General features: G+C 41.3%; 1 protein-coding gene across 1 annotated transcript in view; it reads right to left on the reverse strand.

Annotated features, from left to right (window-relative positions):
- The window catches only part of Entpd7 (ectonucleoside triphosphate diphosphohydrolase 7), a 53,922-nt gene that overhangs the window by 34,650 nt on the left and 4,605 nt on the right, over window positions 1-14,667 (reverse strand). Inside the window, exons 4-5 of the mRNA XM_008831940.3 lie at window positions 5,031-5,236; window positions 4,640-4,790 (exon numbers count right to left, since the gene is read on the reverse strand). Of these exons, the coding sequence (XP_008830162.1) occupies window positions 4,640-4,790; window positions 5,031-5,236 (357 nt within the window). The remainder of the gene's footprint in view (window positions 1-4,639; window positions 4,791-5,030; window positions 5,237-14,667) is intronic.

Raw genomic sequence — 14,667 nt, forward strand, 5'->3', positions numbered from 1 at the left:
CCTCCCAAGCCCATGTGACCCCTGAGGAACAGATCCTCAAATGACCTTAAGTGTAAAAATAAATTGATTTATTTGGTCCACTTTTATCGTCTTAAATGAAAGTATAACCATAGAGTAAAGTGATCAGTATATTTCTTTAAGAGTTCAAGGGATTACACTTCCCACTTCCCAGACATTAGGCTTAAGTCAATAAAAAGGTTATTTGGCAATTACTTCTCATTGATGATTTTGTTCCTAACCAGAAAGTGCTGCTCAAATGTAAGACTTCAAATTTGGTCTTCAATACTGTAGTGTCCACCTGTAGCTAAGGGAGACAACCAGCTATTATTCTAAAATGATGGATAAATTTGTCTCCCCCAATCTAGAAGCCTTTGAGAGGCAGCTGACACTGATTCTAACCACTCCAACAGCTATCAAAATACCTGAAAGCAAATTCTGAGTCCAGCCTTGGAAGACAAAAGAAAAACGAAGAGGAACCCAATAGAGCAATGCTTTTGGAAGCCCTTGTCAGGAAATTCCAATGGACTCTCATATGAACATTTGAAAATTGCCCTGTTCTGACTTTTTTCTAGTTCCCTGTCTAGAACTTGTAATGCTAATTATTCCTGCCTTTACTTTTCCTTCACATCTCCTCCTATTCACGATTCAAAGACTTTCTTTTCCTCCTAGAGATAAGAGTTATGCAATTTGGGAGTCTTTTAGATAGACCCACTGAAGGGGTACTCCAATTGCCTCACCCTGCAACCCTGTTCAGCATGGAAGAAGTCAGAGTGGTCTACATCCCAATTCCCTATTGGCAATTTGGGTACCTCTTCAGAGGATGGTGTGATAAGAATAGGAGGTAGGAATTGGCTAAGCAGTTAGGGTAAAAAGATCCCAAAGAAAAGTAGCCAGTTTCTTGGCTAAAATTCACAATGTCCTGGGGCCTCTTAGCAACCTACTCCGCTCTTAAGGCCAAAAATGTTGAAAATACTTGGGACCTTTTATCTAATCCTTAAGAGATTTTAGGGTTACCTCTTCAAAAGGAAGAATGTTAGAGTAGCCAAAATCCCCATTTAAAAAAAAAAAAAAATCAAAGAAGAAGAAAGAGTACATGAAGTTATCAGAAAAAAATGATGGGGAGATATGGGAGGTACTGGAGGGGAAGGAGTGGGCATGGATTTGATCAAAACACCTTATATGCATGTATCAAATTCTCAATAAATTATTTTTTAAAAAGATTTCCTTTAATGATATAAGATTACAGCTATCATATTTAAAGTTTGGGTTTTTTTGTTTTGTTTTTTTTTTGTCTTTTTGAGACAGAGTCTCCCTGTAGTCCCAGCTGACCGGAACTCACTATGTAGGCCAGGCTGGCCTTAAACTCACAATGATCCACCCGCCTCTGCCTCCCAAGTGCTGGGATTAAAGGCATGCGCCACCAGGCCTGGCTAAAGTTTGATTTTTAAAATAAGTAAAAACAAAGTAAAACTTTGTAAAAAACTAAGATGTATGGAAAATAAACAGGGGACTATAAGGCCTCTCATGTTGACAAACGGCAGTATCAATAATCTGTATCCCACCAGTAATCCAGAGTAAACCAGAATCTCAATCAGAGGCAGCAGATCTACTGAGCCTAGTATTGTTAGATGCTATGGCTGACACACCCAGCATAGCAGCATGAAGTAAGTTGCAGGCCAGCTGGAGCTACAGGGCAGGGAGACCCATCTCAAAAAATGAAAAAAATCTGGAAACAGCCAACAAAATGGAAAGGCAAGTTACAGAATGGAGAAAAATATTTACAAACTACATGTCTGATGAAGGGTTAATCCTTAGAACATAAAAGAAACTATAAGAACTTAATAGGAAAAAAAAGAAAACTAATAACCTGATTTTAAAATGGACTTAAGGCCTTGATAATACATTTCTCCAAAGACATATAATCAACCAGTATATGAAAAAAGTCCAGGTCCTCATCATCGGGGAAGTGCAAATCCACACTGCAGCAGTGAGAGATCACTTCAGACCTGTCAGGATGACTGCTGTAGAAAAATAAGAGACAACAACTGTTTGCAACAATGTGGAAAAACAGGAACCCTTATCAGTAGGAATGCAAAATGTTTCAGCAGCTATGAAAAACAACAACAAAGATACCTTTTTAAAAAAAATGGGCCAGGTGTGGTGGCACATGCCTTTGATCCCAGCACTTGGGAGGCAGAGGCAGACAGATCTCTGTGAGTTCAAGGCCAGCCTGGTCTACATAGTGAGTTTCAGGTCAGCTGGGACTGCAGGGAGACCCTGTCTCAAACAGATTTTTTAAAAATGGATATATAAGGGCTGGTGAGATGACTCTACAGGTAAAGGTGCTTGCCACCAAGCTTGATGACCTGAGTTCAATCCCTGGAGCCCAAATGATGGAGGGAAAGAGAACTGATTCCTGCAAGTTGTCATCTGCAATACATACATGTGGCAGCATACACAACAGATACATACATACATACATACATACATACATACATACATAAACAAATAGTTAAAGAGTGTGTTAGTTACTTTTCTGTTGCTGTGACCAAAAGCATCTTACAGAGGGAAGAGTTTATTTGGCTTATGATTCGAGAGGGCTAGAGTCCATAATGGTGGGGGAGGCATGGTAGGCAGAGGTGGCCAGAGCAGAAAGCTGAGTGATCACACCTTCAAGCTAACACAGAAAGCAGAGAGGGTGACTAGAAATATGGCAAGGTTGAAGAACTCTCAAAGTCCAGCCCCAATGATGTCCTTCTTCCAGCAAGGCTATACCTCCTAAAACCTCCCAAAACAGTACTGCCATGTAGTACAAAATGTCCAAATACTTGGAGCCTATGGGGGACACTTCTCAAACCACCACAAAGAGTATCAGGATCTTTTGAGTAATTCCAAAAGAACTGAATCAGGATTTCAAGGATGTCAAAAACAGACTAACACTTTCATTCATTAAGGCATTATTTACAACAGCCAACATGGAGAAATAACCTAAGTGTCCCTGGACAGGTGAGTGGATTTTTAAAAGAATACACAGAAAACAAGATACTAACTAGTCAATCTTTAAAAGGAAGTAAATTCTACAATATGTGACAGCATGGATGAACCTTGAGCACATGATACTAAGGAAGATAAATGGGAATAAAGCTTCAGTTAAGCAAGAAAAACTAGAGATTTGTCATACAACATTGTACACAGCAAACAGCATATACTGTATACTCAAAAACTCATTAAGGGTCTGGAGAGATGGATCAACGGTGAAGAGCACACACTGCTCTGACAGAGGAGCTGAGTTTGCTTCCCAGCACCTACATCAGGCAGCTCACAACCACCTATAACTCCAGCTTCAAGGGATCTAACATTCTCTGCTGGCCTCTGAGGGTACTTGCACTCATGTGCATATACCATGTCCTTTCCCTAACACACATAGACATAATTAAAAAATAAAAATAAACCTTTTTTTAAAAGCTCGTCAACAGGATCTCATAGTAAGCATTTGTTACAGCCTAGATATAATGTGCCTCCCCCAAAAGGTTCGTGTGCTGACACCTGGGTCCCCAACTGGTGGAGCCAATCACTGAAACATAGCTGGATCCTGAGGACTCTGACCTAATCGGTGGGTTAATTTATTGATGGACTCATGATGTGATGGTGATGGAATTATTGGGAGATGGTGGAAAGTTTTGGAGGAGGAGCTAAACAGAAGTAGGTCACTGGGGCATACCCTTGGGGCTGTTTCTGGTTCTGCTTCCTGGCAATGATGCGATAAGCAGCTCTGCTCCACCAAGCCCACCTACCAGGATGTTCTATCTCACCACAGGCCCAGAAACAACATGGCCAGACAACTATGGATGAGAACCTCTGACACTGTGTACCAAAATAAATCTTTCCTCCTTCGAATTGCTTCAGTGTTGTCCCAATAAAATAAAATCATGACCAAACAAAGCTCAGGGAGCCCACTCTCATCCAAGACCCATATCAACTGTGGTGGGATCCAGGAGATGTTGAGGCAGAGAAATCACATACAAGGAGGTGTCTGATCTAAATATAACCTCTTCCTCCTCCCACACTTCTGAAGTAGGAAGAAGGATCAGGTGGCAGGACATTGGGCTGAACTGCTGAGTTCAAGCAGGAAAGACCTCACTGGTTGGAGCTAAGAAAGCTGAGATTTGTGTAGCAGGGAAGGGAAGGGCTCAGTAGCTATCAGGCCCCAGGCAGAGTTACAGAGAAGGCAGCACTGCTACCTAGCTCTCCTGCTAGCCCCTAGTGGGAATCCAGTTCCTCAGGTCTGCCTCCCTTCCACTGCCTTCCTGTAAACGCATTTTCCCTCTCTCTGCTTTATGATTCAAATGTATCATCATTGCCACCATTCCCAATTGACACCACAGCCTGAATCCAAACTCAAAACCCTTTTGCCATCCCTGACAGGTACTGATCCCAAAGCAACAAATGACATAAAGATGTGACTGACTGTGTAATAACTGGGTCCAGAGGCAGCTCTACTCTATATCTGAGCAAGCAGCCTTTAGGTGCCACCTATGAACTCTGTGGTATTTGTGACTCCCCCTCCAGCCTGGGTGCATGGGACTGGCTTTCTGGTCCCACGCCAGTTGATTCGATTTCCCCAGGCCCTGTATCTCACCTCTCAGGGAGAAGCCTCATGCCTGCTGTGCAGAGGATGTAAAGGGGGGTCTCCCTGTGCTTCTTTACAGGCACATGAGCAGCAGCAAAGCTCAGAAGAGGTCGAAGGTAATCACTGGCATGTTCTGGAGTATCTGCCATTGCTGAGATTCCTTAAAGAAAACCAAATGCTTTTTTAAAAAAGATAGATGACATAAGACTCAGAAAACCAACATTCATAAGATTCTGTTCAAGGTCCTAGAGAAGTAGGATGACAATGAGTGAGATATTCCTACCACCTGGATTCCCATGAAAACAAGCATAGCTTGCTTTCTCTCCTTCCTCTTCTTCCCTTGCTCATGCCTACAGCAACAGGCGAAAGGATTAACAACAGAACCGATTCTCATTAGCACCTGGCTTGATTTTTTTAACCACGGGCTGGCTGTTGCGGTCTCTCATCTGTTTGATGTCCAGTAAGTCGTGAGGGTTCCCATTATGTCTCGGCCAGAAGTAAACAAAAATCCGGGAGCCACTGCTACCGCAGTCCACCACAAGTCCATAATTCAGATTTGGGTCTTCAGTGTTAGTGGCTTCAAGGTCTCCTACCCGAGCCAAATACCTAAGCCAGACAAGGAGAAATGAGTCAGGTCCACAAAGGGCACTGCCACTCCCTTCAGTTGTTCCTGAGTCTTCACTAAAGGCCTATACATTCTATTGGGCCCCTAAGAGCTTTTGTGTGCTTGGGTTATACATCTATCTATCTATAGTCAGTATGTTACAAAATAAAGCAGAAAAAATTTAAATACGCCTAGATATAACAAATTTATTCCATATTAACACTACATACATACATATGTACTATACTTTCTAAAACAAAAAATAGAAGTAGTATTGTTTTATAGTTTTGCAAATGTGTTTTCCATCTTGACTAACATTCTCACATGTGCTTTCAGCACTCAATGTGTTACATACACTGTTTAGTTAAAATATTGGTACAAAAATCCAGCCTTTCATATAAGTTGTAAAAATAAGGAGTCCACAGAGTAAGTTGCAGGCAGCTGAAGCTACAGGGAGACCTTGTCTCAAAAAGACCAAAAAAAAAAAAAAAAAGTTTCTTTTTCTTTCTTTCTTTTTTTATTTATTTATTTTTGATGTGGCGATTAAGCCCAGGGCCTCACAAATGATAGACAAGCACCCTACCACTGAGTTACATCCCCAGACCAAGGAAGAGTATCTTTAATAAATCTTCCAGATCACTGGAGATACTCTGTTTTTATACTGTACTAAAACATGAAACAAGTAGAGTTTCTTAAGAGACTAGTATTAATTTGGAAAGTAAAACCCTATTCAAAAAACTTTTATGGGGCTAGAGAGATAGCTCAGTGGTTAAGAGCACTGGCTGCTCTTGCAGAGGACCTGGGTTCAGTTCCCAGCACCCACAAGGCAGCTAAAAACCATCTCCAGTTTCAGGGGATCTGAAACCCTCTCCTAGCCTCTGTGGATACTGCATGCACTGGTGAACTTATATACATGCAGGCAAAACACTCATATACATAAAAATAAATAAAAAATTTTTAAAATCATTTATATTCTGTTAGATTAAGATCCATTGGCTTATCTTGCACTATGAATGGCTTTTTGTAACAAGACATGACTCTGTAAAATCATATACTCAAAAATAGTAATCCAACAAATTATGGAAATTTTCCTAATGTTAACACATTTCATTCTACAGCAAAAATTAATATCAACACCACTGTTTTCCATAAAAATCTTTAGTGTTGGAAAGTTACCAAATCCACAGTTGCAAAGATAAGCTTCCCAAAGCTCTAATTTCCATGGCTAGAGAGATGGTTCAGCAGTTAAGAGCACTAGGGTTACTCTCACAGAAGACCAGTTCCCAGCACCCACATGGTGGCTAGCAACCCTCTGTAACTCCAGCTCCAGGGAATAAGACACCCTCTTCTGGCCTCTGTGGGCATTGCACACACACAGTACATTTACATACACACAGGCAAAACATTCACACACATAAAATAAACATAAATAAACCAAAATTCTAATTCCTACTTGGAAGTTCGAATTTTATTTTGGCACTAAATACTGACATCTGTCTCCTTTGATGGTAATAGATCTACTTCATTCCTTTTCAAGAAAATGTCCAAGGGCTAGAAGTGTATCACAGTGGTAGACTGCTTGTCTAGCATGCACAAGGCCCTGAGTTTACACTGCAAAAAGATTTTTTTTTTGATACAGGGCCTCACTCTGTAGCCCCAGCTATCCTAGAATACACACGCTATGTAGACCAGGCTGGCCTTGAACTCACTGAAATCACCTGCTTCTGCCTCCTGAGTACTGGGATTAAAGCATACACAAGAACCTGAGTTTACACTGCAAAAAGATTTTTTTTTAAATATATATATACAGGACCTCATTCTGTAGCCCCAGCTATCCTGGAATACACATGCTATGTAGACCAGGCTGGCCTTGAACTCACTGAAATCACCTGCTTCTGCCTCCTGAGTACTGGGATTAAAGCGTACACAAGGCCCTTAGTTTACACTGCAAAAAGATTTTTTTTTAATATATATATATACAGGACCTCATTCTGTAGTCCCAGCTATCCTGGAATACACATGCTATGTAGACCAGGCTGGCCTTGAACTCACTGAAATCACCTGCTTCTGCCTCCTGAGTACTGGGATTAAAGAGTACACAAGGCCCTGAGTTTACATTGCAAAAAAGTTTTGTTTTGTTTTGTTTTTATATACTGGGCCTCACTCTGTAGCCCCGGCTATCCTGGAATACACATGTTATGTAGACCAGGCTGGCCTTGAACTCACCGAAGTCATCTGCTTCTGCCTCCTGAGTACTGGGATTAAAGGCATGCGCCACTATGCCAAGCAAAGATAAAATTTTTTAAAATAAGTAAAATAGCTATGAAATACCCAAGCCTGAAAACAATAGTTTTTCTAACAGTCCTTCTTTTGAGTAAAAATAGTGTTCCATGACAAAAGCAGCTAGATTTGCTCAGAGCTTGACTGCCCAAGTATTCTCCCTCAGGACAATTTGAGTTTGCAGGTGCTGGATGTCAACTTCTCATCACACAGTAAATACAATGATATCAAGAGCACTAGATTTTTTTTTCCCATTACAATTGTATGATGGAAAACACAGTAGCTACTAGTATAATTTAGTATTGCTATCTTGGTTTGTGTTAAGCCACTTCCAATTTTATTTGCTCTTACATCATCAAGGTATATGTCAACCTGTTGAAAGGCAAATAACAATGACAACAGTCAAGAGGTAAAGGTAACCCAGATATCCAGCAATGGGTAAATAGATAAATAAAATGTGGTCCACATATACGATGAAATATTATTCATTCACCTTTATGAAGAAAGGAAATCTACTCACATACTACCACATGGATGAACCTTCAGGACAGTATGCCAAGAGAAATAAGCCAGTCATAAAAAGATAAATATTTATTCTACTTATATGAGGTATGTAAAGGAATCAAATTCATAGAAATAAAAATTTAAAATAGTTGGGGACCAGTGGCTGACAGGAGAGAAGAAAGGGAAATTGTTATTTAATGGGCACAGTTTCAGATTTGCAAGTTGAAAAAGTTCTGGAGCTTTGGAGTTCCGGAGTATTTGTGTTGTTCACAACAACGTCAATACTCTGAACACCACTAAACTGTATACCTAAAAATGGTGGCCCACACCTTTAATCCCAGCACTTGGGAGGCAGAAGCAGGCAGATCTCTGTGAGTTCAAGGCCAGCCTGGTCTACATAGTGGGTTCCTGGCCAGCTGTGGCTACAGGGAGACCCTGTCTCAAAAAAAAAAAAAGAAAAAAAGAAAAGAAAGAAGGGCTAAGATGGTACATTTTATGCTATTTACTACAATAAAACAGTAACTTATATCTAGTATTATTATGACAATGTTTTTTTTTAACTTCACAGCACTCAGAAAAGGTCTCAGAGACCCCAGGGGTCAACATTTTTGGAACCACTGTTGTAATGCAACTTTCTTTTTCTCTCTAGCATCTGCCTTCTTTTTACTATTTCTTCCCTTTTTCATCTCCTTTGACATGGTTTACCATTTCTTTTTGTGGCTGTTGTTTGAAACATGGTCTCATCTATCTTGGCTTCCTCTTCCTCCCAAGTACTGGGATTACAGTCATGTGCCACCATACCTGGTTTATGCAATGCTAGGTAAATACTCTTCACAATGAGCTACATCCCCAACCTGGTTTCCCAGGGCTTAAGAAGCCTCTGTGCAAGAATGCTGACATGGTGATTTGAAAAGTCTCCTGAAAAAAATTATGTGCACATGTGTGTCTATGTGTAGGCACGTGCATGTAAGTGCAGGTGCCCTTCGAGGCCAGAGGAATGAGATCTCCCGGAGCTGGAGCCACAGGTGGTTGTGAGCCGCCTGACTTTGTAATACCCCAAGCTCCTCCATTTTGTCTAAGTTTAACTGGTCAATCAATCATCCGGTCATAGGACCACCCCTAGGAAGGTGGATTATACTAAATAGATGGGCAGAATACTTAGCGTATTATTGAGATAGCAAGTTTTTCCTGCCTGGAATCCCGCCTACAAGGGCATGTGTGGACTAGCTACAGCCATGCAGTCCATGAGTTTGTCAGCTCCCCTGAGTTCTTCAGGGAAGCATAATTTCTCCTTTTCTTTATGGCTCTCCTTTCTTAGTAAATATGCTTTCTTTAAGGCTTTGGGCTGCCCTAGCATCTTGTATTTCTTCCCTTTCTCTAAAGCTTCCTTCTCCCAGCCAAGTGGCTGCCAGTCAGCCACATGTCTGACCTCCCATGCAGGTTCTAAACCTGCCTGGCTTCATGGCTTGCTTGCTTTCTTCCCACCATTCACCTCCTCAAGGCAGCTGCCAAGATTGCCAGCTTGCCTGTCCTGAGGATTTCTTTTTCTTTAAAATTCTAATAAAATTGTAAAAGCTTAATTCAGCTGATTTGGAACTTTTTGAGTCTGGGTAGTCTTTCTTGGTAGTCTTGAACTCCGTAACATCATGAGTGCTGGGAACCAAACTCAAGTAAGTATTCTGCAAAAGCAGTACATGCTCTTAACCACTGAGCCATCTCTCCAGCCCTCCAAAAGCCATTCCTTCTGTTCTAAAAGATGACTTGCCATTATGCCCTTTGAGTAGTTTGTTTACACTTCAGTATGTACCCTTAAGGCTTCTTGCCCATTTGTCTGTTCCACCTCTCCATTTATCATTGCTCAAGAGCAGGTACATTCTCTGCCACACCTCAGTATTGTCAGTGATCCTCATATCCCTCTGTCCAAGACACGATCTGTCAATAGTCACTGGTTTGGTCCAAGAGCCCACAACTGGGGTGGCTGCTTTGTTAAGAAATCCTCCTGCTTTTTGCTGCTCTACTCAAAGTGAACCCCCTGCCTAGAAAGTGTCAGTGACTTTCCAGAGTATCCCGTTACTCTTTCTGATTCTTTGCCTAAATAAGCAATTTACAGCTCTAATTTTGGTACAGTTTAACTTAGCTTTCTCTTCCCTCAGACTTCTTCATGTGTGCAAGGAAAAAAAATCAGCTGGTATTAGATCACAAGGCAGAAGGGAACAGATGGCACTTATTTTGTGCTCCCTTGTTAAGTCTTTGATCAATCGCTGCAGGCAGTGGGGAGTCTATATTTTTCTTGTTTTGCATACAGACAAGTAACTGAAGCAGCACAGTCCATCTAGGAAGGGCAGAGTAAGCACTTTGGGGAACTCTAACCTCATGGCCTCATCAGCCTTCCTCTCATCTCCAATCACCTGCAAGTCTTCCTCTTTTTAGGTTCCTCCCACAATGGATAACAGTCTTTCCTGAATTTTTAAATGTTTGGTTTGCGACCTGGCCTTGACCATCACAATTATGTCTATTTGCTGATGCCACACAAGGCAATTTCTAGAAAGGATCCAAAGCCCAAGAGAAAAGTTCCAAACGCTTACGAAGCCCTCAGCCACCTTCCTGAGGGAGAGCTGAGTCTCCATCACAGGAGCTTCTTCACCCGGCTTCTCTCTTCTCACAACTCATGACCTTCTTCCCCTCCCTAACCTCATCCCCGTCTCTTTCCTCCTCCCTTTCTGTCCCTAACAGGATTTCCCTCTAGTCACTGCTGAGTCAATGACAGGTACCTGTAGGAGAGGAAGTGCCAGGCCTAAACACAGGCTGTACTAGAGAACACAGCTTCTGCCTTGAGAGCACAGCCCACGCTTCCACAAAAGAGCCAACCTAATCTGCCCCCAGACCTAGAGACTGATAACACGAGCAGCCTGGATGAGGGGATCCATCAGGGAGCAACACACCAGCTTATGAGACACTTGGGGGCAGGGGGAGAGATATTTAAGGCCTGCCCTTTCCAGCAATAAATGAGTCTGCAGCACCTCACCTAGTGCCTGCTTCCACCCGACTCCTGGTTCCTGTGTGTTGACTCCACGCTGCTCACCCCCACCTCGGTCAGAACCCTCGTTCCCTGCAGTCCCTCATGGGCTGGACCCGCAAGGAAACCTGCAACAGTTACCCACAAGTACATCACCCCAAGTAGAACTGGAAGACAAGGGCTTTTCATTATCCTGAAACCATTAACAGCATTAGAGCAGTAACTGACTAACCCATCACCTAGCTTACAAAATCAACACCAATTATACTACTTTCAGAGTTCAAACAGAATCCAACGAAGTACCAAAAGTCAATAAATGGGGCCTCCATCAGTACAGGCCTACTAGCTCTTTGATGAAGATCACTATATTTTGCAACACCGTTCATAACTCAAAGTCAAATATAATGGCACTGTAGTAGCTGTGCGTGAATGATAGCAATACATGTCAGAAAAACACTCTGCAAGGTTACTGCTTACCTCCTCCCAACAAGATTAATCAAAGCAGTCAACATCTTATAATTTAAACCCTTACTTATACAGTAAATGCTATTAAAACCAAGCAAATGGAAAACTGTGAACGATGCCTTCAAACTTCACCAGCAAAAAAAACCTTTAAACACTATAAAAGAATAATTTCATGTGTATCTTAAAGTTGTCCATTTAAAAAAAAATTTTTTATGTATATGAGTGTATTGCCTGAATGTATGTAAGTGCACCCGTGTTGTGCAAAGCCTGTGGAAATCTGAAGAGGGGTGTTGTGGGTGCCAGGAATGGAACCCAGGTCCCTCTGCAAGCTCTAAATTATCCATTTTTATTTTAACCTAATGTAATATCTCTTTTTACCTCAAGAAACAATATGTGCTCACAATATAGAAAAGAAAATGCAACTCTGGGTTTGAAACTGCCTAAAGAAAAGTTACATGGTTTTCAGCCAAATTACCTCAGAAGTGTTGTATCACTAATGGCTGAATAAAATTTGAATTAAAGTTTTTAGTAGTAAGTTAAAAATATTTTGAAATTTCATTTCACACATATTAAAACACAATGAAGCAGAAAGATCATCACTTCTAACTAACTTAAGCATTATTTGCTGAGCCCTCAAAAGAATGAAGGAGTGTTCCTCTGTGCACATTCTCGATCAAAGGTTTCCAAATTTGCCCCCAGCAGGCACCTGTAGGTCTACTCTCAGCAGCACAGCACACTCTGTGGAATACCACAAAATACCAATAAAAATTTCATCATGTGACTATATATGTATATACGTATGCAATATTTTAAAAAATCACAACCACAAGTACTTGTCATAAATGTTTCTAAAACTTAAACTAAGGTGGTAAGTGTTCCCACCAATTCCGCCCAATGTGCTCTGTGGCTCGATCGGCAGCTAGTACTCCCTGGTACTCAAGTGGCAGCTGCTGCTATAAAACAATAATTATGAAAGCAAAAGTGTGAATGGAGACAATTCTACCCATCATCCTCCATTATACACTTCATATAATTCCAGGGAAGAGAAGAATTATTAAATTTGGGGTTTTTTCCCGTTTTTTGAGACAGGATCTCATTTTGTAGCCCAGGCTGACCTCAAACTTGAAACCTTCCTGCCTTACCTCCACAGGGTTGGGATTACAGAATGTAACACCACACCTGGCTTCAGTCTATTTCTAATAAATGTATCCTTTGCCTCACTGTCAAGATGCCAGTTATCATTGACTTTAGGGTGTCTGCATCTATTGACACTGCCACAACACTCACCATTCTAATTTGCTGAAATCTTCTGTTCTGCGAGACAAGAGGGAGCCCTGCTAATTAAAATACTGTGTGAGGGGCTAGAAAAAGCTCAGCAGTTAAGAGCACTGGCTGCTCTTGCAGAAGACCTGGGTTCAGTTCCCAGTGCCCATATAGCAGCTAACAACTGTCTGTAACTACAGTTCCAGGGAATCCGATGCCCTTTTCTGATCTCCAAGAAGACTGCTCTCACAGGTGCACTTACATACTTGCAGGCAAAACACCACACCCATACACATTAGGACTTGAACTTAGTGACTTGGTGATAGCACATTTGGTTACTCATAAGTCTCTTCTGATTAATTTATGATGTTCCTGATTCTTAACTGTGTACAGTTCCTTATTGTACATGACTGTACATAAGCGGCTATCTCAACTCTTCCCTTGAGTCTGCTCCTAAATGAGTTTATGAGCATTGAGGAGCCACGTTACATTCATCTTTGTACCCCAGTGTCTGATACAATATCAAGCACACACAGCAAACTCTCAGCAAATGTCAACCTCCAAAGACTCATGGAGGCTGCCGCAATTGATTAATTACATACAGTTGTCTGTGGCACTGTGTACATAGTCTTTCCCTAAATAACAACGCGCTCTAGGGTATGTGGCTGCTGACTGCTTAACCAAAGCTTTTCAGGGTATTAGGACTTTAAGTAATGTCCTTATAGTAGCACAGTCTGTATGCTCCTTAGCTCCATGGCAGACATGTTTCAATTCATTCAACCTAACAAGTAGCTACTGAACCTGGTCACTTGGGGAACAGTGGTTAATAAGAACTACTGATCATGCTGCCTCCCACATCTCACTCGAATGCTTTTACTCTTCTGTACCTATGTTGCTGTCACACAAGTTCAGGCTACCATCATCTCTACCAACATATTACAATTAGTCTCCCTCTCTTCTTATTTCTATCCAGTTCATCTTCCACAACACTGTCAAAGTGAGCATTCTTTAAAAGGTCAGATCACATCAGTCTTCAAAGCTTTTTCTCTGCCTTCGGGATGGTACAGTATGAATCTCCAACAGCTTAAAAGGCCAGGCCTGGTCTACCTCTCCAGCATAGAGCTCACTACTCACTTTGTTAATAGTCTATCGTAGGCCATGTTAGCTAATCTATATGGAATTCCATTATCAGATCACACTGTCCTCCAGTGGGACACTGTGCTCAGGTTTGTTAAGAAAAATTCCATAAACAGCAAAGAAACTCAACTTATGGAATTTAGATCTACAACTTACGGTTTTAGTTAACAAATTTTTTAAGATCAGTTGCTGACTACTATAGTCACCCAAATAGTGTATTCTCTCCTGGAAAGGAAGACTCAAAACTACAAATGAATAGGGCTTCTGACAGATGGAAGGCTGGAAGCATAAGCTTCTTGGGAAAAGGTACCATGTCTCTGCGTCCTGGTGCCTAGCAGCACCTGCACACTGTGGTTTTCAATACATGTTTAACTAATGACAAAACTGAATATGAAATGAAAAATTCTGGGGATAGAACTATCAAAAAATACTAAGGGTAGGCATGTATTACAATTCTGACCACAAAGAATGCAAGGAAAATGTTGCTAGAAGATTCTGGCAAGATTCATCATTAGTCTTATGAGAGGCCACAGAGAGCCTGTTTCTCTCTCCTACAGGACCTGAATGAGGATGTGTGTGGCCCTGGGTGTGACTAGCTGCTATTTTGCAGCTATTAAATAAGCTAACACGTAACCCTCATCACTGGACTTCTAGTTATATGAGTCAATGAAGTTTATTATTATTATTAAAGTCAATTTAAGCTGATACTTGCAGGCCTAAGTCTGCTACTACATATCTAAAAGGTGATAAAGAGAAAACAAGGCTAAC

The sequence above is a fragment of the Nannospalax galili genome, unplaced genomic scaffold (genome assembly GCF_000622305.1).
Source record: "Nannospalax galili isolate Female #2095 unplaced genomic scaffold, S.galili_v1.0 scaffold875, whole genome shotgun sequence".
NCBI lineage: Eukaryota > Metazoa > Chordata > Mammalia > Rodentia > Spalacidae > Nannospalax > Nannospalax galili.